The following is a 20,396-nucleotide window of genomic DNA, read 5'->3' on the forward strand; positions in this document are numbered from 1 at the left end:
TAGCCATCGTGTGTTAACTACTGTCGGGTCATGGTCAGTCCTGATATGGAATATGGTTTTGTTGTTCTTACCAAGCGGACAGCTAAACGGACTGATTTAAATTCCTGAGCAACTTCCATCATGGCGGACTCGACTGGTAGCCGCCCAAGCGAACTATGTAGCACCAAAGAAGCCATGAATGCCAGGGACCCTTTCGAGGTCATATTTTGCGTCTGATGGAGTGGCAATGGGACCGCCGTGGCAAAGAACTATGAGTTCTGGTTTGATCTTCACAGCTGCATCCAGAATCCTCTTGATACCACGCAATCATCGAGGGCCAACGCAGTTTTGACACCAATAGTACCGCTCGTCGTGAGGCCCATATGAGCTACGACAACATCAGCCTCCGCCCTGCCTCATCCGCGTTGAAGACGTATGGAGTCGTCGGCAGATCGAATTCGTGTGCCATTCGGATCATTTCAACCTCCTTCTCATAGCTTATTCCTGTTTCCTCCAGGTTCTGTCGAAATACACCGTCAATGAGGCCAACTGTAGGGAAGTTCTAGACTTCGGTGAAACTCAAGTCCTTGATACGCCTGACTATTGCAGTCAGCATGTTTGGCTTGACCACTCTCTGTGCAGGTAGCTAGCTGGAGGAGCTGTGATGCCCTGTAGTGACATTCCATGCCACAGGTGCTGGGGGTTTAGCAATGGAGAGACTCGTCCGCGAGGGCCACTTTGTTGGGGGCTTTGACATCACCACCACTGAACTAGCGGATGAATTAACGGGCGGCGCACTCACTTCTGGTCCTCATCGCCTTGAGGCAGCAGCAAGATGTGGTATTCCACAGACGGTGTCGGTGGGAGCCCTTCAGATCGGCGGACACCATTGCGAAACAGTTCCAGGGGCGACTATTCTATCACAAACCAGATGGATTCATTGCAATTTGGAGGTCGTCAAAAAGACATACATCGATCTCCCAACAGCCGCCCCCAGATTCCCCTGACGACGCCCGACCGTAACTTGAAGCTTGCAATATATGTGCAAATATGTAAACGCCATCGACCCAGAGCCGTACGGTCGTGAGTTCGACAAATAGAACTCGACTTGAAGCTATATATTGGTTGTAGTCCTATATTTCTGTCTGAACTTATCGGCGGTGTTTCGGCTGTCTGAACTTTGGAAGAGAAATTATCTTCAAACCCGTGACTCATTTGAAACGAGCACTATATGGATGTACTGCATGATATTCTGGAGGATGAAGCATACCACGAGTCCACCGAGTTGCTGTACATGTATTCTTTGACATAGACTGGGGACCAGCCCGTCCCGTCTATCTTTGACAGGCGGAATGTGAAAATATCGTTCGATTGCCTAAGATGACATCGGCTTATCGGCACAAGAAGGTTGAGACGCTTCTAAATCCTACAGAAAGTCATCGATTCATCCATTATGAGGAACGTTTGCTGGTGCCGAGGGCGGAGCTTTGGACGGAAGTTGAATTTCGCACGTTTGGGAATAAGTGTGTCGGGTAAGTATTTCTCGCAACCTTACATCTGTCGCCGTCGTCGTCGTCGTCGTTCACCAGAATGCTTACCACCCGCGGCGTCACCCGCCTCTCACGGAGAGCGGCCAACAGTGCAAAAAACACAAGCCGGTTCATTAACACCGCTGCTTATTCTTTGTCGCGTGTTGCCGTTCCTTCTTCCTCCCAAAAACAAAACACAGCTGTTCGTCCGCGTGCATCAGCGCAGTATGGTCAGTTTCAAGTCTGGGATTGTTATCTCTACTACTTACTGAGTTTTTCTCGCTTTTTTCGCGTCATTCTACTTGAACCGGATGAACTCGGGTTATAGCACGGACATATGCAACGGAAGCGAAGGGAGCTGCTGGGACTGTGAAAACCGTCATTGGTGCCGTCGTCGACGTTCAGTTTGAGACCGATGCTCTTCCACCTATTCTCAACGCACTGGAGGTTCAGGACTTCCACGGTGGTCGTCTTGTCCTCGAGGTCGCATCGCATCTCGGCGAGAACTCCGTCCGTACCATCGCTATGGACGGTACCGAGGGTCTCGTCCGTGGCCAAAGGGTAGTCGACACCGGTGCTCCTATTCAAATTCCTGTCGGCACCGCAACTCTCGGCCGCATCATGAACGTCATCGGTGAGCCCATCGATGAGCGTGGACCTATAAAGGGTGTCAAACTCTCGCCAATTCACGCCGACCCTCCTCCATTTGTTGACCAATCAACCACTGCTGAGGTTCTGGAGACTGGTATCAAGGTCGTCGACCTTCTTGCTCCTTACGCCCGTGGTGGTAAAATTGGTCTTTTCGGTGGTGCTGGTGTCGGTAAGACTGTGTTGATTCAAGAGCTTATCAACAATGTTGCCAAAGCCCATGGTGGTTTCTCCATTTTCTGCGGTTGGTTAAACTTGATTTTTTTTTCCGGTCGGATCAGGACCTTATTTCCTTTATTCAATAGGTGTTGGCGAACGTACTCGCGAGGGTAACGATTTGTACCATGAAATGATTGAGACTGGTGTTATCAACCTCGAGGGTGACTCCAAGGTGGCTCTCGTCTTTGGTCAAATGAACGAGCCCCCTGGTGCACGTGCTCGTGTGGCGCTTACTGGCCTCACTATCGCTGAGTACTTCCGTGACGAAGAAGGCCAGGATGTGCTACTCTTCATCGACAACATCTTCCGCTTCACTCAGGCTGGTTCCGAAGTGTCTGCTCTGCTCGGTCGTATCCCCTCCGCCGTCGGTTACCAACCTACACTCTCGACTGACATGGGTGGCATGTATGTGCACTAGTGTGTTCATTGTAGTATTGATTTGACCTTCAATGTAGGCAAGAGCGTATTACTACCACTAAGAAGGGTTCAATCACTTCAGTGCAAGCCGTCTACGTGCCCGCTGATGATTTGACTGATCCTGCTCCTGCCACCACTTTCGCTCACTTGGACGCTACCACTGTGCTGTCGCGTGGTATTGCCGAGCTTGGTATCTATCCCGCTGTCGACCCCCTCGACTCCAAATCACGTATGCTTGACCCTCGTATTGTTGGTCAAGAACATTACGAGGTTGCAACCGCCGTTCAGAAGATTCTTCAGGACTACAAGTCTCTACAGGATATTATTGCCATTCTGGGTATGGATGAGTTGTCAGAAGAAGACAAGTTAACGGTCGGTGATACAAAGACAAAAGTAATGCTGAATGCTAATGCAGACTAGGTCGAGCGTGCTCGTAAGATTCAGCGTTTCATGTCGCAACCCTTCCAGGTTGCACAGGTCTTTACGGGTTACGAAGGCAAGCTCGTACCTTTGAAGGACACCATCCGCTCTTTCAAGGAGATTCTCGCTGGTACACACGATAACCTGCCTGAGTCTGCATTCTACATGGTACGCACACATACATACATTTGACGTGGAATTTGTTGACGCGTTGAACAGGCCGGCACAATCGAGGATGTCAAATCCAAGGCTGAGCAGCTCGCCAAGGAGATAAGTGGTAACTAGATAAGACATATGTACTCGCTCTACTTATTCGTCTATTGCTGCTATCCACGTAGAATAGAGCTAGTCCATGGATTAAAGATATCATCTCCATATTGCGCTTCCAGCAGGATGTGTGCAGTGCTTTACTTTGTTTCTATAGCTTAGGCTTTAGGGTTTGTAATGAGTTTGTGCATGTCAGTGTACTAGGATAGGACGGTACGCCCAGCTCGGTGGTGGATTAACACTAAGCATGTAGGACCAGGTATTTTTGCCCTGAAGGCTCGTGCATTTCATTGGATCCATCAACCATATGCTTGCGGTGCGTCACGGTAGTGTGGACGCGTGACTCGGGCTCGAAATGGTCGCCAACGCGCTATCATCAACATTAAACACCTCAATGCCCAAACCCAACTTCTGATAACACTCCATGTTCAACTCAGCCTACCACAAACCACCTTGGAGATGGACTGCATACATTACAGCATACCCTGACCAAGGCTGTTGAGTCTCGGATAGAAGTGCGGACTCGGAGGAAACAAGTGGATGATTAGATAGGAAGATGCGAAGGAGTAGAGTCTGGTTGTGCTCGGTATTCGAGAGCGCTGGGCACCCATACTAAAGTTGCTGGATCGCTCAGCGATCTGAAAGGTGAGAAGGCCTTGCCAAGGAGATATGAAAACGCCACGTGCTGCGTACCAGGAGAAACTATGACAGGTCAGTAAGATCCTTTGGACGCGTGATCTACTGAGATGACAGTCTCTTAGATCTATTAGTATCATACGAAACTCGAGCAACTTACAACGTATTTGTGCAGATTCAACAGCATACTAGCAGATTTATGTTCACATCGATAACACACGGTTATGATCAGTAGTAGACAAATGTTCTGGAGCCAGGTTCACGCACATTTCTTCTTTTTGACGGTCTGAAAGGAGTGCCATTCTGACTTCGAAAATTTGTGGGCCACTTGAACGCACCCGAGCTAAAAGCTATGGGATACAAGGTGACATGTCAACAGATGCTTGTCACTAGTAGTACTAGTAGTACACTTGACAAGTCACCGGTCACCAGTGGCTTAGGCTTGTTTTACCTTGTTGATTTCACAAGTCATGAGTGCTGGACCATTTCTCAGCTGCTCCAAGAAATTCAATATCTATTAGTGCCAGTGCTACTGCAGGCATCCCCTGTAAGCAGCCACCTCGATAGTTCGACAACGGTCTAGCGTATCTATAACACGGTCATCGTATGTTTTACTGTCGGATCATGGTCAGTCCTGATACTCGAATATGATTTCGTTATTCTTACCAGACGGGAAGGTAAACCGATTGCTTTAAATTCCCGAGCAACTTCCTTCATGGCGGACTCGACTGGCAGCCGCTCGAGCGAACTAGCACCAAAGAAGCCATGAATGCCCGGAACCCTTTCAATGACATATTTTGCGTCTGGTGGGGTGGCAATGGGACCGCCGTGGCAAAGAACTATGATTTCTGGTTTGATCTTCGCAGCTGCGTCCAGAATCCTCTTGATCTGGACCACGCAATCATCGAGGGCCAACGCAGTTTTGGCACCAATGGTACCGCTCGTCGTGAGGCCCATATGAGCTACGATGACATCAGCTCCCGCCCTCGCCATTCGTTCGGCCTCGTCCACGTTGAAGACGTATGGTGTCGTCAGCAAATCGAGTTCGTGTGCCATTTGGATCATTTCAACCTCCTTCTCATAACTCATTCCTGTTTCCTCCAGGTTCTGTCGAAATACACCATCAATGAGGCCAACTGTAGGGAAGTTCTGGACTCCGGTAAAGCCCAGGTCTTTGACTTCCTTCAGCAGCTGTGGCATATCCCGAAATGGGTCCGTTCCGCATATCCCTGCTAAGACTGCCGTATCTTTCACGATGGTCAGAGTCTCACGGGCCATTTCTAGCATGATGGCATTCGCGTCGCCGTAAGGCATCAGACCCTAAACAATCAATCAGCTGGCTTTCTGCGGAGATAGAGACTACGCACTGCCAAGGACCCTCTGCCAGCCATCCGATAACGACCCGAGTTGTATAGGATAATGAGGTCAATTCCTCCCGCCTCCTGTATCTTTGCACTTAGCCCAACCCCTGCACCTCCGCCCACAATCGCCACCCCTCGGTTGATGTTATCCCTCAACCGCTTTAGCACCTGCTGTCGTTTCGACGTCACTTTCTCCGTCATTATGGACCTCTGACGAGAATAGTGCCCCGCATTTTTCCACGAGTAAAACGAGCTCCATCTCGCATCCACATGTATGACATAATCCGGGACGGCACCCAGGCTCGTACTAAAGCGTGTTATGCCAGCTTTCAAAGATCTCCCAGACCCTGATCTACGTCAACGATGCTACCCACTGTCGCAGTTATAGGTACCTGCGACACCAAGTTAGAGGCTCTTCTCTTCCTTAAACGCACTATTCAGTCAACTGCCGTCTGCGATGCTATCCTGATCGACATCGGGTCATATCATCCGTCTGATTTGCGGGACATCGACATTCTCCGCTCAGATGTATTGAAAGAACGTACAACCATTGTTCATGATGCACCTTCCCGCGGAGAAACCCTGGAGACCATGACCATCGCCTTAACGCAGCTTCTAGCACGTTTACACTCAACTCAGAGTATTGCAGGAGTCATCGGGGCGGGAGGCTCGGGTAATACGAGCGTCTGCACGAAAGCGTTCCGAGATGCCCTACCCATTGGCTTTCCTAAGCTGATGGTATCCACTATGGCGTCGGGGAACGTTGCCCACTATGTGGGTGAAACGGATATCACAATGATGCATTCTGTCGTCGACGTCGCCGGCATGAACCCAATATTAGAAGTCATCCTAGGAAATGCAGCACATGCTATCTCAGGGATGGCGAAACGTTCTCTTATTCGTGTGGATTTGAAGTCATCACGCCCGACTATTGCAGTCAGCATGTTTGGCTTGACCACTCCCTGTGTGCAGGTAGCTACCCAGAAGCTGGAGGAGCTGGGGTACTCTGTAGTGGCATTCCATGCCACAGGGGCTGGAGGATTAGCAATGGAGAGACTCGTCCGCGAGGGCCGCTTTGTTGGGGTCCTTGACATCACCACTACTGAGCTTGCGGATGAACTAGTGGGTGGCGTACTCACTGCTGGTCCTCACCGCCTTGAGGCAGCAGCAAGGTGTGGTATTCCACAGGTGGTGTCGGTGGGAGCCTTGGATATGGTAAACTTCGGACCAGTGGACACCATTCCGAAACAGTTCCAGGGGCGACTGTTCTGTCATCACAACTCTTCAGTCACTCTGATGCGCACCTCTCGCGAGGAATGCTCAAAGCTCGGTCAGATCATGGCAGAAAAGCTGAAGGGAGCCCCCACCAACAAGACACGCGTTATCCTGCCCTTGCAAGGTTTCTCGGGTATCGACAAAGATAAAGGTCCATTTCGCGATGCTGAAGCGGATGGTGCTCTGCTGGATGCACTAAAGAGTGGTTTGTCGTGTCCAGTGGAAGAGCTTGATGTGGATATAAATAACCCTTCTTTCGCATTGAGGGTTGCCCTAGCATTGCACGAGCTATTGCAGGCGGACGGACAGTAGATTGTAATGTGGTGGAAATAGCAATGATATTCTCGACTTCTGCAATACCAGTGTAATATAGATAGGGAATAGCAGGCAAAACAGTTACAATGTAGCGAACAAGCAGATATCCACGTCCATTCAAAGTCCCATGTCCATGGCCGTTGTACAGCTGTAGTGTAGCATATCCGGTCCTGGTGAATGTGCGACAAGGGAGGCAAGAGAGGCTATGGTTACATTATTGAACGAGAAAGAGAAAGATGGAGAGATGGAGGGATGGAGATACTCAACATACTGACGGATATACAAACTAGGAAGACATTTGGTGCAAAACATAGAAATCTATATCCAATGTTAGTGATGGAGGAACTTTTGGCATTCCTCTGCAGAAGGAGAGGGAAAGGTCATGAAATCATGAAGACGCTAGCTTTAGTAGGGCACACTGCCCATACCCATGAAGTTCTGTCCAGGGGGACCAGGGCTGGGGTGACGCATGACACTCTGGTGCATGGCCTGAGTCTGCTGCATACCGAAGGGTGGGCTCATCATGCCCATCCCCATTTGCATAGAGAGCAAATGCGGAGACAAAGCACCACCCATGGCCGGCGACATTGCGCCGTACATAGCAGGGGTGTTCGCCATGTTCGCCATGTTCATCGAGAACATAGCCTGTTGTGGGGGAGGAGATTGTGATGGTGGTGTGGGACCATCGGATGTTCCCCCTTGTTGCTGCTGATTTACCTGCATCTTCTGCATCGCTTGAAGCTGCTAGCGATATGAGCACCAACCCAAATGCCAAATCTCCATTACGCACCTCGTAAAAGGCAAAGTCCTGCAGCAGAGAAGTTCTCGCAGGGTGGGTGTGGAAGATACGGAGCATTTCTTGACCAGCTTCAGGTAACAGCTCCTGGGTGTCTCGGGAGTTTGTCACTGGCTTGCGTTCTTGAGTGTTACTAACCAAACGGTAAGCATACAAGCATTGCTGTTAGTGTAGCAGCTCACTTCAAGCGGATGTGCCTCAAATTGGCGTTCGGAATATCACGAACGAAGATCCATCGCACTTTGAACACACCTTTCCATTTATCGGACGCCCATACCGTACTGCTTCTTGTGTAGTCCACCTACAGGGAAGAAGAAATATGAACTTTGGAAGTCCGGGAGTAAAGCATACACACTGGAGTTAACATTTCCGCCATTCCGCAAAAATGTCCGCTGGGGGTGAAAGTGAGCATATGTTAGCAATGAATCACCAACTCACTTGCCTGGCATTCACGCTAAAGAAAAGGTAGATGGGACCCCTCCCACCACATTCTTTGAAGGCCTTGTCAAGTCTCTTGTTGCCGGGATCAGTAGAACTCCATATCTCGTATTTCAAAGATTTGTGAACGTCATCTTCCGTGTATGACTTAATGACAAAGTAGCGGGCCTAGGCAGTCTTTAGTTGAGGTAGTGATTTCGAAAGCAATGAAAACGTACAAAGCCAGGACGAACATCGAAATTGGGCGGATTGTAACCCTTTCCAGCAATCAGGGTCGGAACGTCCACCGGAGTGTTGACGAACCCGGGAACGGGTTGGGCGTTATTCTCACTTTGTGTCTGTCCTTGGCCAAAGGAATTCCCCATTCGCGGAGCTTGACCGCTTTGTTGGTTAAGATACTGCGGAGGAATGGATGGTACATTAGGGATGTTGTTTTTTTGACCCTGATTGTATCGGTAGTTCAGGTTGGGGTTAGAAGTGCGTTGGCCAAGTTTCTCCTTTTGCTCCCAAGACGTAGTACCGGTGGCAGTCATTGCACGTTCAGCGTCGTTCATGGGACCAGCGCGCGATTGATGCATTTGTTGTTGAGCCCCAACGGACTGGGCGTACACGGGGACGCTGACAGGCGCTGGTCCGGGCTGCGCAGTTGGGGTCTTACGCCCATCAAGATCAGTGTTCAACTGCAATTTGCGAGAGCCGTTACCGGCGCCCTGAATGTTGCCCGAGCGCATACCAGGGGAAAGGACGGGGGGTGGATGAGTGGGTTGGAACCGAGGAGGATGGGCAGATTGTCCTGCTTGATATCCCATATTACTGACATAGATATTGCTGTTGATTTCGAGGCCGGACAGAGCACGCGCGAGGTCATCAGGATTTCCTGCTGCGGAAAATGATCCGCCAGGGGTCCGCCACTCCCCAGTGTTGGGTGCGTTCCATGGAGAGGACCGCCCCATAGGGCTTGCTGGATATTGTCCTTGTACAGCATATTGCTGCTGCTGTTGGCCAGGCACAGGGGAACGGGAGCCAAAGTAGGACTCGTCTTCGTAGGGATTGACAAGCTCCTGTTCCTCGATGTACTCCTCCTCTCCATGTGGGGGGCTGGGGCTATGTCCGACTGAGGGATGACGTCCACTTCCTTGAACAGTCCCAGCACGCTTGAGCCCCGAAGAGGTCATTTGCCTGACACCACTCTGAGCCCCATAAGTCAGGCTCTGATGGCGCCGCACGCCTGACCCGGCGGGAGGTGGGGAAGGGACGTGCGAAGTTGAATATTGAGGTGACAGAGGAGATGGATTGCCCGTAGACGGCTGGGATTGGGCGTCAACGACGTGTTGATGCTGGGCAGACTCAGAGTTGGACATATCGTGCTGGGAAAAGACAGGTGAGCATAAAAGTTGACAACGGAGATGAGACGTGTAGCAAGTCCAATATTGGACTATCCATGAGGTGGAATTTGAATGATCACCAGTGGCGTGGAGGATGTAGATGTAAATCAAGCAGTGACTCACTTCGTCGTCATTCTGGAACCCTCTCATTTCACTCTCCCAGTCTTCTTCGTCGCCTTCGTGACCAGCGATAGCGGACAAACTATTCATAGTCCTTGGAGTGAGATTCCCCGCCTGTCGTGAGCCTTTCTGCCCATGGAAGGCTAGAGGGAATGTAACGGTAAGCTGTGAGCAGGAATCTAATGTAACTTTCACATACCCTTATACTTGGTGGGGAGAGAGCTTTGTCGGTGCAATGAGACTGTTTTCTCTCCCACCGCGCCAACTCCACCAACCCAATCCTCGTCGACGGGCTCATCATCATTCCACAGTTGCTGGTCCTGTGTTTCTTCAGAAATGACAGCACGGGCACCAGCCCTCGCTGCACGAGATGACGCTGAGATCGTGTGATGACGCCGGACGCCACCAGTTAAAGGAGGAGAGGCTGGTACGAGAGGAGGGGAAATCTGATGTGTCCCCTGCGATGACATCGGCGATGATTTTTACGTCTCCTGATGTCTTAACTGGACAGACTGACCAGAGTAGGTACTGATCAAAGCGATCGAGCAGGAATCACAAGAGAAAGAAGAAGAATAGAAAACGTGGGTGAGTTACCGACTAGAGTCCGAACTTCTCATACGCTCAATGAAAGCTGTGACACCGCACGTCCACATATCATGTTCCTGATATATTCGACTCATCGCAAAAATCGTTCGTTGTATTGCATTGCATAGTACAGCACACAGCTGTACGGTGATATAAGGTACGTAGGGTTATCAAGGTAGGGCAATAAGTGTTTAGGATTGTCGCATCTAACGGAGTTAACGGCACTGCATGTGGTACCCATGCAGCGTCAGTAATTTGACAGCCGCCATTATGAGGAGAGGACGACTGCCTTCGTTCTGTCGAGGTCTTGAAGGAGGTAGGCTCCAATAAGAATCAGTCGAAAAGGAACACGATAACGAAAGCAGCAGGAAAATAATAGGATCTCTGAAAGGGTCTCGCAAACACTAACCAAGTTCATCAGAGCCGCCACTCAGATCTCAGCGATAACAAAACACCGCACCGATTTCCTGCCAAGATGTTAGCCGACTGAAGATGCCCGTGTTGTACAGCTCTGCGGGTGCAGTCAACATATTCCGATTTTTCCCATTTGCCGCGTCGCCAGAGAGTAACGCGGGAAGAGCGAATCCTATCAAAAGGATGATTTTAGTCACTTATGATACCTCAAACAAATACTCACGGTTACAGAAGACAAATGACTCTCACAAAAAAAGAAGGTTGGTATGTAGTTGAATGTGATAGTTGTTGTTCCAGGCGAATGAATTTCATATGTGCTTCTTGTGGTGCACCGCTCTTGAGTGGGGGAATGAATGAATAGTATGAAAGCTCCTGACGCGTACCTGGCTCTGTGTTGCAGTTCTACTGCGATATCATCACGAAGGTGGCACGAACCTCAAGGACTTCTTGTGCGTTGAGATAATTACTCGAGATTTTCCGACGGTGATCGCTGAACCGAATTAGCAGCTTGAGTAAAGCTCTGTTGATCTCTGCGGAGCTGAACTGTACAGCAAATTCACGTGTTCTTCGACAGAATACTACGTTGCGTGTGCCTAATTGATTATCGAGATTCAGTATCATCGGGCTACTGCGGGCCGTACTACGGCTGAACGTACCCGCTGCTCAAGGTTTGTTGTTGGTGCTCCGGCAGTGACCATGTGGTGGCACGAAATTAGATGATGATATCTAGTTAATAACACAACTTACCACCCACCAACGAAACCCTTCCGGAGCGAGTGGTAAGGATAATCCGCGTAGCTGGGAAGCGCCAGTCATTGGTGCTATGATCATGTAGTTCGACTCGAGTTGAACCCTAGGCCTTTGATGTGACACTGAGAATTTTGGGAGTAGTATCGGGACGATTCACCGGAGTGCGCAATTGATGTTATGCCACGCTGGTTACTGATAATCATTTATGTAATGTCGGGCACCAACATTTGGCGTAAACAAATCGGACTTTGAACTTCAATGAAGGTGCCGCCAGAGCACGTGCCTGCAGAGCTCATACGTTTTCAGGGTTTTCCTTACAAACTTGCCCTGCCGTTTTGGCTCGAGCTCGCGGCTCCGCATGTCCATCCTTGGATGAGCTCGGCTTGGTCCTCAACTCGACCGACACAAAATAATGCGACGCTAATGAAAAATCGAGCTGGCGATCGAAGCACAAAATCTTGATACCATGCGCTGGCATGAATGGCCAGCATCTGCTTCGAAAGAGATTACCTTGGACTGTTTACATCTTTTGAAGGCTCGGAGTGGACTCATTCTTCTGTGCGGTCTGTTCTCAAAGGTGGTGTGAGTCCACGGAAGTTGTGATTTCATCGATGCCTGAGCACGTTGCCCGCCAATAATTTTTCTTCGCATTACAGGAGCTTTCATCATCCGAAAATGTATTGTGCAGTGCGTTTCCGCAGCTTTCACTTTCAAAAATAGCTTTCTAGATGACGTGATGCTTGCAAGATAGGGCAGGGATTGTTGGAGATTCTCCTGACTTGACTATGTCTGCTGGTTGTTTTATTGAGGGAGAATATTAATCGTGTTCCCCGTCTTGCACTTACGAACGACTGATATTTGGGAGACCTCACTCGGGCTGAACGATATACAGTACCACTGCTCATGTTACACCCTTATTCCAGCCGTTGCGGCCACTTCACAGTCTTTCGCAGTAATATCTGCGCTCATGATATGAATTGTATCGACTGCTTCTCCTGTATTGCCTCGGATGTACTGCAATTACTGCGGATTATATCTTGTCTTACTAGTGTCTTCGTGTGGAGTCGGGCACTGGCACGGCAGCCACTACGATTTTCTTTTATCACGTTCAAATCCTATCATAATCACGGGCACTTCACTTACGAGTATTTAACCCTCTCGTAAGTTCCCTCAGTCATTTCCCAACTCTACTGTTTCCGAAGGCTGTGACTTTGACTAACGTCACACTGCGTCTCACTGTCGCATTCGTTTGAGGCAACTTGTCACGAGTCTGTCACATGGCCAGCATGAGAGCTTACTCCATTTTGCAACTTCCAGATGGAACTAAGTTAGCATATGAGGTACTCGGCTCCGACTACAAAGGGGCATCAGTGCCGCTCGTGTATGTCGGTGGGATGACGACCTGTCGGGGAGACTCGGAGAAAGTATCGTCGCTAGTAGCTAAACATCGACAAGGTACGTGGACAATACTACTCACTGAACGAGGGATGTGTATAAATTGACTCGATACAGTGTTGATCTATGACCACAGGTAAATGCCAAGGATTGTTTTATTAACTTGTTGTTCAACCATGAGGTGGTCGCAGGGGCATGGGGGATTCCCGTGCTCGAGAAGATGACCCTTTCACTATCGAAACACTGGCAAGGGACCTTCTCTCTCTAATTCAGCATCTCCAGTGGAGCGAGGTTGCTCTTTGCGGACATTCGATGGGGGGTAGGTTCAAGAAAGGCGATTCACACCACAGCTCGCATCTAACGTGTATTATAAGGCACTGTTGTTCAGAGTCTTTTATTCCTACCCTTTCATCGCACGAACCCGACTCCCTTACCTTTTCGTGTGACACACGTTGCACTCGTTTGTACATCATTCAGACCCAACCCAGAGCCATACGGACTCAAGTTACCGAAGAGACCGAAAGGGCCCTTGACACCTGAAATAATCAGGGAGACTGTGCGCCTCTCTTTGCTCCCCGCCCTTGACCCCGAGTGGTTTGCTAGTGAAGGCAATCAGAAGAGAATTGAAGAGCTCATAGATCGCGCGTTCATTGGCAGGTCGTGCTCTTGTTTTCATTTGAGGTAGTCAGTGCTGACCAAAATGATGCAATACTCAGACCAGTCAAGACGTTGTGTAGGTGTCCTTCTCCGAGTCCTCTTAGCGTAACGTTTATCCTGTCACAGTACAACAAAAACGAGCAGCCTCTCAATATGATTTTACTGGGTTTCATTCTCACCTGTCGCCGGACACTCAATTCATGATTATCCACGGTGAACTTGATCAGGTCGCGCCGTTCACCAATCTTCAGGGCTTTTTGACACGTATTCCATGGGCGCGTGTGGTACCGGTAGGAGATGGACCAGGTTCACTACCAAATCTTCGTTTCGGTCATGATTGGATCGAGTATTTCGATCCCCAGGTTTGGTGTGGCGTTTTCGAAGCGTTTTTGCAGACTAGACGTAAAGAGAAGGCTGTGCTGTAATAACGATTCGGCACCGTTGTAGTGTACTGTAATGTACTTGTAAAGGTATAAATTATGTGCTAGGTCGCGTCCAGTAGCCTTATGTATTCCATGTTTACCCAAGGCGCGTGTCCGAATGTGTCCATCTGTCCGTTGTCTGTCAGTGTAGCATATGTGGTGTCTGGATACGAAGGCTTTCGCAACACCACCTTGGGCCAATAATACTTTGTGTAAGGCTTGATTCGCACATTCACCCCTGTCTCCTGGTACTTTCGTAGAGCTGCGACCAGTTCTTCTGGAATTTGTGAGAGATCAAAACGCACAAGGAAACGGCAGTCAAATAGGACTTCCAAAGAGTTGTCGCCGCGACTCATGGCGATTGCGAGGCGTTCCGTGATATCGACATCCAATTTTGAAGATAATGTTGCAGTGTCCAACATGTAGTAGGGAACAGCAGGCAGTCTAGATGCCATCCAGGCAAATCTCTCGCCTGGTTGTAATTGGCGACCAAGACACTGGGTGCCCACTCGAAGTCGTTTCTTAGCGTTGAATATCGCAGGCTGCCAAAGTACTCCACCACCAGCAGTGAATGGTGGGGCACCGTCAGACTGCCACAAAGTATCGATGATGCGCTGTATGCTGGTTCTGCGTCGGTTGCCGTCCGCACGCAGAGATCCCCATGGATGGAACGATACATAACGCATGACCCGAAGGACCAAAGCAAGACGGACAGTCGGATCCACGATAGCAGGTAGCGCATGCGAGGAGAGTATGAGAGTACTTGGAGGAGAAGGAAGAGTCAAGTTTTTAAGGTGGAACGTGACTAACAAAGTCAGTGAATCCAGGTCTGAAGAGTATTTGGTGCAGTGATCACTCACCCTCATTATCAACGTCCTCGAGTCGCGACGAAAGAACCTTCACTGCACCATGAAGCTGATGCAATCCACCTTCGAGGTCCATTGTGGTTTCCTGGAGGTCAGCGGCAGCTATCTTTATTTTTTCAAGGGAACTGGAAATATGTGGTGGTAGTCCAGAAAGTGCGGACTGCATGATAATGAGTGATGCTGGACATAGATTAAAAACAAGACATCACCATATCTTTGCCCTCCTCTTGCAGAGTCAGCATTTGCCTAATCGCATTTCTTAAAGTGATCTCGGGCTGGAAGTTTGTCGGGTCATTCACGTAATCGAGCCGGTGTTCTTCACATGTTGCAAGGATCCTGTCCTACAAGTCAGTCATCAACAAATCAGACTCAAATCCATGTTAAGCAGCTCTGACCTTCCTGACCTCAAGAAGAGGTCTCATAATCCAACGGTTCAATCCATGGTGACCAACCCACCCAAGTCCACCTTCCACATCACCAGTACCCATACCCCATCTACGGCATCGTCGCATGCCTCCTGCGCCGAGTTCGGTCGTTCCCCTTGCAAGACGCATCAATGAAGTCTCTACTTGGTCGTCGGCATGATGCCCAAATGCGACTGAGTGTGCACCAGTGCGTGCCATCCCATCAAATATAACATGATACCGTGCCTCTCGCGCGACTTGCTCCATCGACTGACCAGCGACAGGTTTTGCAGCAAACGGTGGTGTTCCCCAAGGTATGTCAAGCGTCAGATGTTCAACCCACATGGCTGCTGCATTCGCTGCAGAGCGAGCTGCCATTGACTGTGAAGCTTCTTGGAGGTTATGGTTCACAGAGAGAGAAACAACCGAGGTCGGGATCGATTGTCTCGCCATGGTTTTTGAGCGCAGGTCAGTCAGCAACTTTTTGAGGAGGAACAATAAGCAGGTGGAATCTGGTCCTCCCGAGTTGCCAACGGCTAAGGTAAAATGCGCTAAATTTCAAACACGAGATGCAATGAAGAGTAACATACCGATCTTGGAATTCACTGGCCACCCATTCGGAGGCATGCACCTCATGAACATCTGGAAAAATTCATTGAAGAGAATTGGTGCAGGACCAATGCCCGCCATGGTGGACAGCGGTCAGATGTAGCCTTGAGCGGAGTAGTCGCGAACTTCTGCGAGCTAGGAATACCTCTTTATAAGGAGGGATGATTGCCTTCCTTGTTCTATCAATGAGGCCGGAATTCATGCAATTGGTCTGTGGCTGTGCAACAACTACTGAAAGTCGGTAACATTTTCGATCAATTCTCGATACATCATTTAGCCAGTCCAACAAGCCATTTTACACCACAGTTGCGACGAGCTTTTTGAGCAAAATGTGCACAATCAAAGCCAGTACATAGAACGACATCGGATTAAATCCGAGTTGTGTTCCATATCGACTCCACCTAATGTAATTTGCTACGTACGATTTACTACTATAATGCACGAATGTGAGGTGATTGGCTTATTGTATTAGTGAGGAGAATGCGAATGGGGGGAGTGGCGAATGTAGCTTATGCAATGTATATCCGACCATACATATGTCTAATCTGTGAACTTGATACTGTGACTTTGCAACTGCCACACCAATCAGGCGATGACCATATCGATACCGAAGAAAGAACATGCTCACAGTGATTTCTCCACCGCGGTATGAACCTCTCTTCTTCTTGTTCTTCTCCTTCCTGAATCCTGCACCCCGCGTGACAATCAAGTCCTGGTGTGCACGATTGCCGTAGTCATTAGTGACCCCACCCTGTACGAAGAAAGAGGGTTAGGTCTCGCAGGTGGACTAAAGATACACCTCACCTTTGCTTCGTACCCGTTGTCTAGAAGTTGTTCCGCAGGTATATTTTGGGGTTTTATCCTCGAAAATCGCTCATTCGCGTTTCGTGGGGTTTTGCCATTGCCATTTTTCTGTATATTTTTGACCTTCGCTGAAACTTGCACATCATCGGTAGGATGTGTTGACACCACAGCAGTGACTACAGCAGCTCCAGACTCAGATGTCTTTCGCTTTTTTGTTACCTGCATTTCCTCTTTGGGGATTGATGTGACGCCCGTATTGGCCCTGGATTTAGAGGACGCGACACCACGTCCGACAGGAATCTTGCCAGAGATGGGAGTGATCTCGGCTTCAGACTCAGACTCAGAACTCGAGGTAGTGGACTCGGAGTCGGACGATGTAGACTCGGAGTCAGAGGAACTAGAGTCGGAGCTAGAGGAACTGGAGTCGGAACTGGAGCTGGAATCTGATGAATTAACATCCTTTTTTTGGGTGCCTTTGCGGGCTAGCTTTTTGTCGGACGCAGAATCAGTCGTGGAGTCATCAGAATCAGAATCAGACCCTGAGCTTGAGCTTCCCTTGACTGAAGGTTTCTGTTTGGTGACTTTAGACTTCACTTCAGGAACCTTGGCATCTTTGACAAGTCAGTACTGATAAAGCTGACGCTGATGATGGGGGCATACCAGAGGACAGGGTAGCACTCGTTTCACGATCTCCACATGAGAGAGTTTCAGGTACCTTTTTACAGGCCTGAGTTCCTTTTTTACTGTCGCCCTCGCTTTCACTTGATGATGAATCTGTGGTCGTGAGGCGGCAATACATGGTAATAACAAGACATACATGCCTGAATCATCCCCTGAACTTTAGGCTGACTTATGAGCAAAATAAATTATACATCTCAGGAACATACGTTGAATCGGATGAACTGGAACTGGAATCAGAGCTGGAACTTGTCGAGGAATCTGTCCAGAATTACATATCGGGGCCCGTTTGTGCATGATTGGGATAACGCACCATCAGAGGAATCATCTGAAGCTATATCACACTTAGCAATAGACCTCGTACGACTAGCGACATCAATACACACAGTCAGAGTCAGAACTGTATTCTTGTGCTTGAGTAAAAGAATAGCACACAAGGAAAGTAAATACTCACGAACTGTCATTAGCATGCGACTCCTTCCATTGCTTAACTATCTCGTCCAAGGATGAACCCTCGAGCTTCAAATCATCCTTTAAGACAATTATGTTCCTTGCAGCTTTCTTTACAGCATCAGCTGCTTTTGTCTGGGACTGCTGTTTCAGAAACGCATAGATTAGAGAATATGTCACTGCGAGCGACTTTTTCAGTTCCTCGTATGTACTATTGTGGCAGTGTGCCTACCTGCAAGGTTCGCGTCCGACATCACTACGAGGACGGCCAGCAACTTGTGATGAGTTGAGGAGACAAGAGTGAGACTCCCGCTGTCACGAAAGTGTACTACATACAAAATTTAGAGAGGTGCATAAACAATGTCAAATACGATATCAAGTTACCTCATTTGTATCCCCTTCCATGACAATAATGTCGTCAACCATGAGTTCAATCAAGGGTCCATCCAGCGCTCAATTCGATGGCTCTAGTTTACGCATCGCCATCGTGCATGCGCGATGGAACAAGACTGTCATTGACTCACTCGTGGCGGGCGCAATCAACAAGCTGAAAGCATGCGGGGTTAAGGACTCCAACATCATTGTCCAGTCTGTCCCAGGTAGTTTTGAACTTCCTTTCGCATGCTCGAAGTACGTATCAGCTTTTCCATCTTATACAGCGGCTCAACTATTCTATAGAATGATTGCAGGATCATATGTTCAGGCGGCCACATCTTCTCGTGATCTGCTTGGGTTAAACTTTGGTGGTTCTTCGACATCACTTCCATCCAACAAGGAACCTTCTGCACCCACTCCAACACTTGTCGACATGCCAAACGCTCCATTTGATGCAGTAGTGGCCATCGGTGTCTTGATAAAGGGCTCTACGATGCACTTTGAGTATATCTGCGACAGCGTTTCTCACGCTCTCATGAGAATCCAGATTGACACAGGTGTCCCTGTGATTTTCGGCGTCCTAACAGCACTTACAGAGGACCAAGCATTAGAACGAGCTGGTCTCGGCAGAGGGGCAGAGAAGGGTCACAATCACGGCGAGGATTGGGGACTTGCAGCAGTGGAGATGGGAACACAGAGTAAACGATGGGCTGAAGGGAAATTTCTCTGATATGGGCATCAGAGGACTGGTGAGCCGCAGATATTGTCATATATAGAAAATGTTTTCGTTATATTGGAATATAAAGTCATCAAGCCATGTATAACATTAAAATGATGATATAAGACTACTTAGACATATGCGCGAATGATACGACTGACAAGAATCCGCAGTCTCATTTTAGTTCAGACAGCTTAAAAGAAGCAGAGCACGCTGCATTGAATGGACCAGAGAACACGCCTGATTATCTCGCGATGTTGGCTCACCCTGGAGTACCTCCTCATTGCCTAGATCTGAAACCAAATTGCATTTGCGTCGTTCAACGAACCATCTCGGTGGAAAAGGGACTGGTCAGAAATGCGCGCGCGCGTGTCCTTGTAATATGTAGAATAAAATAGAATATGCCGATATATGAATGTATGTACCATACAATACAAAGCCCTGATATTGCATGCTCAAGCAACCATTTCGTACACTTCCACGTCCTGAAACAGACCAGAAAGAATCCACATTCATTGCCAGGACACCTCAGCTCCACTCCGAACCGGAACACTGTTGCATCGCCCAACATTAAGGTCTCGCTGAAGACGAGTAGATCAGCAGGATTGTTGCCACAGTATGACGGTGAAACATACGCAGGCGATTATTTAAAGTGATTTCGAGAATAGTCTTGGTTAACTCCGCCTTCGCCTGAGAGCACAAAGATTCTTTCTTCCTCTGCTGAGAGCATTCAAAAGTTGCTCTTGCCTTCCTCTGGAGGCGTTCAAACAGTAATTTTGCCATCCAAGCAAGCGAGTTTCCTTGATACGTGTAGACAAAATCCTTCGCAGCTTCTTCATATGCGTGGGCGGCAGTAGCCACAGCTTCTTCATATGCCTGAACGGCAGCGCTCACACCTTCCCTGACAACAGCTGCATGCTGGGATGCCATGTACCGCTCGAGAGCGACATAAAAAGAGGGAGCAGGTCGTTGGTCCTGAAGATAGCGTTGCTTGTTGAAAATGTAGAAAGAGTGTTCCAAAACAATGATATAAGCTAAATGATCAATGATAAGCAGGTTCATCGCAACGCAGCCTCCAAATTTACCAGAACCGAGCTGAACAGTGTTCTCCAAGGGTGATGAGTCAGAGGCCTAGCACGTTCGCAACATCAGAATTGCATGTACAATCTGTGACAAATTGGACATACCGTAGAGAGTAACCTAGACCGCATCTCTGCACGATGACTCCAATCAAGCTGGTTAAATCATGATGGAAATTTGAATATCGTCTATCTCTGCTAGGGATCGATACACTCACATCCTGCCAATGCGTAACATCTTCGGTCAGTATGGCCCAAAGTCAAAGAAGAATAAAGAGACCGACTTCCTATTGATGAATCAGCGATGTTGTTCGCGAATAAGGCTCGAATAAAAACACTCACATACTGTTAAAGGATGTATGGTTCCGGTTGTAAGAAAGCTCGA

General features: G+C 48.8%; 10 protein-coding genes across 10 annotated transcripts; 4 read left to right on the plus strand and 6 right to left on the minus strand.

The window, feature by feature from the left end:
* Positions 1–1,569: 1,569 nt before the first annotated feature.
* F5891DRAFT_1126835 (ATP2, beta subunit of the F1 sector of mitochondrial F1F0 ATP synthase) lies at positions 1,570–3,497 on the plus strand (the record flags this gene model as incomplete). Its single annotated transcript, XM_041364130.1, has 6 exons — positions 1,570–1,738; positions 1,837–2,400; positions 2,462–2,780; positions 2,831–3,164; positions 3,213–3,380; positions 3,432–3,497. 6 exons carry the CDS (start codon positions 1,570–1,572, stop codon positions 3,495–3,497), a joined length of 1,620 nt encoding a protein of 539 aa, XP_041229459.1.
* A 1,013-nt stretch (positions 3,498–4,510) lies between these two features.
* F5891DRAFT_58193 (TIM-barrel-protein domain-containing protein) lies at positions 4,511–5,961 on the minus strand. The gene is made up of 3 exons (XM_041372359.1): positions 5,483–5,961; positions 4,782–5,435; positions 4,511–4,729 (listed from the first exon to the last, which is right to left on the minus strand). The coding sequence occupies exons 1-3, from the start codon at positions 5,675–5,677 to the stop codon at positions 4,727–4,729; spliced, it is 852 nt and encodes a 283-aa protein (XP_041229460.1). The 5' UTR covers positions 5,678–5,961; the 3' UTR covers positions 4,511–4,726.
* F5891DRAFT_1104675 (uncharacterized protein) lies at positions 5,828–7,073 on the plus strand. Its single transcript, XM_041363633.1, has one exon. The coding sequence runs from the start codon at positions 5,840–5,842 to the stop codon at positions 7,061–7,063; it is 1,224 nt and encodes a 407-aa protein (XP_041229461.1). The 5' UTR covers positions 5,828–5,839; the 3' UTR covers positions 7,064–7,073.
* Positions 7,074–7,471: 398 nt separating this feature from the next.
* On the minus strand, positions 7,472–10,275 carry F5891DRAFT_946309 (YT521-B-like domain-containing protein; the record flags this gene model as incomplete). The annotated part of the gene is made up of 8 exons (XM_041374667.1): positions 7,472–7,807; positions 7,857–7,995; positions 8,045–8,163; positions 8,218–8,254; positions 8,293–8,468; positions 8,519–9,667; positions 9,809–9,948; positions 10,005–10,275. 8 exons carry the CDS (start codon positions 10,273–10,275, stop codon positions 7,472–7,474), a joined length of 2,367 nt encoding a protein of 788 aa, XP_041229462.1.
* Positions 10,276–12,840: 2,565 nt separating this feature from the next.
* Positions 12,841–14,031, plus strand: F5891DRAFT_1184835 (Alpha/Beta hydrolase protein; the record flags this gene model as incomplete). Its single annotated transcript, XM_041366493.1, has 6 exons — positions 12,841–13,009; positions 13,067–13,085; positions 13,141–13,268; positions 13,324–13,606; positions 13,666–13,682; positions 13,733–14,031. 6 exons carry the CDS (start codon positions 12,841–12,843, stop codon positions 14,029–14,031), a joined length of 915 nt encoding a protein of 304 aa, XP_041229463.1.
* A 29-nt stretch (positions 14,032–14,060) lies between these two features.
* Positions 14,061–16,089, minus strand: F5891DRAFT_58459 (PP-loop family-domain-containing protein). Its single transcript, XM_041372368.1, has 5 exons — positions 15,889–16,089; positions 15,290–15,834; positions 15,104–15,235; positions 14,889–15,054; positions 14,061–14,833 (listed from the first exon to the last, which is right to left on the minus strand). The coding sequence occupies exons 1-5, from the start codon at positions 15,986–15,988 to the stop codon at positions 14,091–14,093; spliced, it is 1,686 nt and encodes a 561-aa protein (XP_041229464.1). The 5' UTR covers positions 15,989–16,089; the 3' UTR covers positions 14,061–14,090.
* Positions 16,090–16,367: 278 nt separating this feature from the next.
* F5891DRAFT_946144 (SRP40, C-terminal domain-containing protein) lies at positions 16,368–16,936 on the minus strand (the record flags this gene model as incomplete). Its single annotated transcript, XM_041374657.1, has 2 exons — positions 16,368–16,658; positions 16,712–16,936. 2 exons carry the CDS (start codon positions 16,934–16,936, stop codon positions 16,368–16,370), a joined length of 516 nt encoding a protein of 171 aa, XP_041229465.1.
* A 411-nt stretch (positions 16,937–17,347) lies between these two features.
* Positions 17,348–18,208, minus strand: F5891DRAFT_58527 (uncharacterized protein). Its single transcript, XM_041372369.1, has 6 exons — positions 18,072–18,208; positions 17,844–18,018; positions 17,776–17,789; positions 17,703–17,723; positions 17,529–17,650; positions 17,348–17,485 (listed from the first exon to the last, which is right to left on the minus strand). The coding sequence occupies exons 1-5, from the start codon at positions 18,091–18,093 to the stop codon at positions 17,562–17,564; spliced, it is 321 nt and encodes a 106-aa protein (XP_041229466.1). The 5' UTR covers positions 18,094–18,208; the 3' UTR covers positions 17,348–17,485; positions 17,529–17,561.
* A 55-nt stretch (positions 18,209–18,263) lies between these two features.
* On the plus strand, positions 18,264–18,944 carry F5891DRAFT_977434 (6,7-dimethyl-8-ribityllumazine synthase; the record flags this gene model as incomplete). The annotated part of the gene is made up of 2 exons (XM_041376705.1): positions 18,264–18,469; positions 18,518–18,944. 2 exons carry the CDS (start codon positions 18,264–18,266, stop codon positions 18,942–18,944), a joined length of 633 nt encoding a protein of 210 aa, XP_041229467.1.
* Positions 18,945–19,770: 826 nt separating this feature from the next.
* Positions 19,771–20,254, minus strand: F5891DRAFT_1104693 (uncharacterized protein; the record flags this gene model as incomplete). Its single annotated transcript, XM_041363634.1, has 3 exons — positions 20,230–20,254; positions 20,120–20,167; positions 19,771–20,063 (listed from the first exon to the last, which is right to left on the minus strand). Coding segments are annotated over exons 2-3 (315 nt in total), but the record flags the coding sequence as incomplete, so codon positions are not given.
* Positions 20,255–20,396: the final 142 nt, after the last annotated feature.

This window comes from Suillus fuscotomentosus (genome assembly GCF_016647785.1).
Source record: "Suillus fuscotomentosus strain FC203 chromosome Unknown F5891scaffold_11, whole genome shotgun sequence".
NCBI classification, from domain to species: domain Eukaryota; kingdom Fungi; phylum Basidiomycota; class Agaricomycetes; order Boletales; family Suillaceae; genus Suillus; species Suillus fuscotomentosus.

What these genes read in the sequence shown, in the direction of transcription:
- F5891DRAFT_1104675 (XM_041363633.1), top strand. Translation starts at nt 5,840, where the DNA reads ATGCTACCCACTGTCGCAGTTATAGGTACCTGCGACACCAAGTTAGAG.
- F5891DRAFT_58193 (XM_041372359.1), bottom strand. Translation starts at nt 5,677, where the DNA reads ATGACGGAGAAAGTGACGTCGAAACGACAGCAGGTGCTAAAGCGGTTG. An exon ending in CTGGCAGAGGGTCCTTGGCA is followed by an intron (nt 5,436 to 5,482) that starts GTGCGTAGTCTC and finishes TTGATTGTTTAG; the next exon opens with GGTCTGATGCCTTACGGCGA.
- F5891DRAFT_58459 (XM_041372368.1), bottom strand. Translation starts at nt 15,988, where the DNA reads ATGGCGGGCATTGGTCCTGCACCAATTCTCTTCAATGAATTTTTCCAG. An exon ending in GCCAGTGAATTCCAAGATCG is followed by an intron (nt 15,835 to 15,888) that starts GTATGTTACTCT and finishes ATTTTACCTTAG; the next exon opens with CCGTTGGCAACTCGGGAGGA. An exon ending in AAGAGGAGGGCAAAGATATG is followed by an intron (nt 15,055 to 15,103) that starts GTGATGTCTTGT and finishes ATTATCATGCAG; the next exon opens with TCCGCACTTTCTGGACTACC.
- F5891DRAFT_58527 (XM_041372369.1), bottom strand. Translation starts at nt 18,093, where the DNA reads ATGTCGGACGCGAACCTTGCAG. An exon ending in GTCGGACGCGAACCTTGCAG is followed by an intron (nt 18,019 to 18,071) that starts GTAGGCACACTG and finishes AGTCGCTCGCAG; the next exon opens with TGACATATTCTCTAATCTAT. An exon ending in TTCAGATGATTCCTCTGATG is followed by an intron (nt 17,651 to 17,702) that starts GTGCGTTATCCC and finishes AATTCTGGACAG; the next exon opens with ATTCCTCGACAAGTTCCAGC.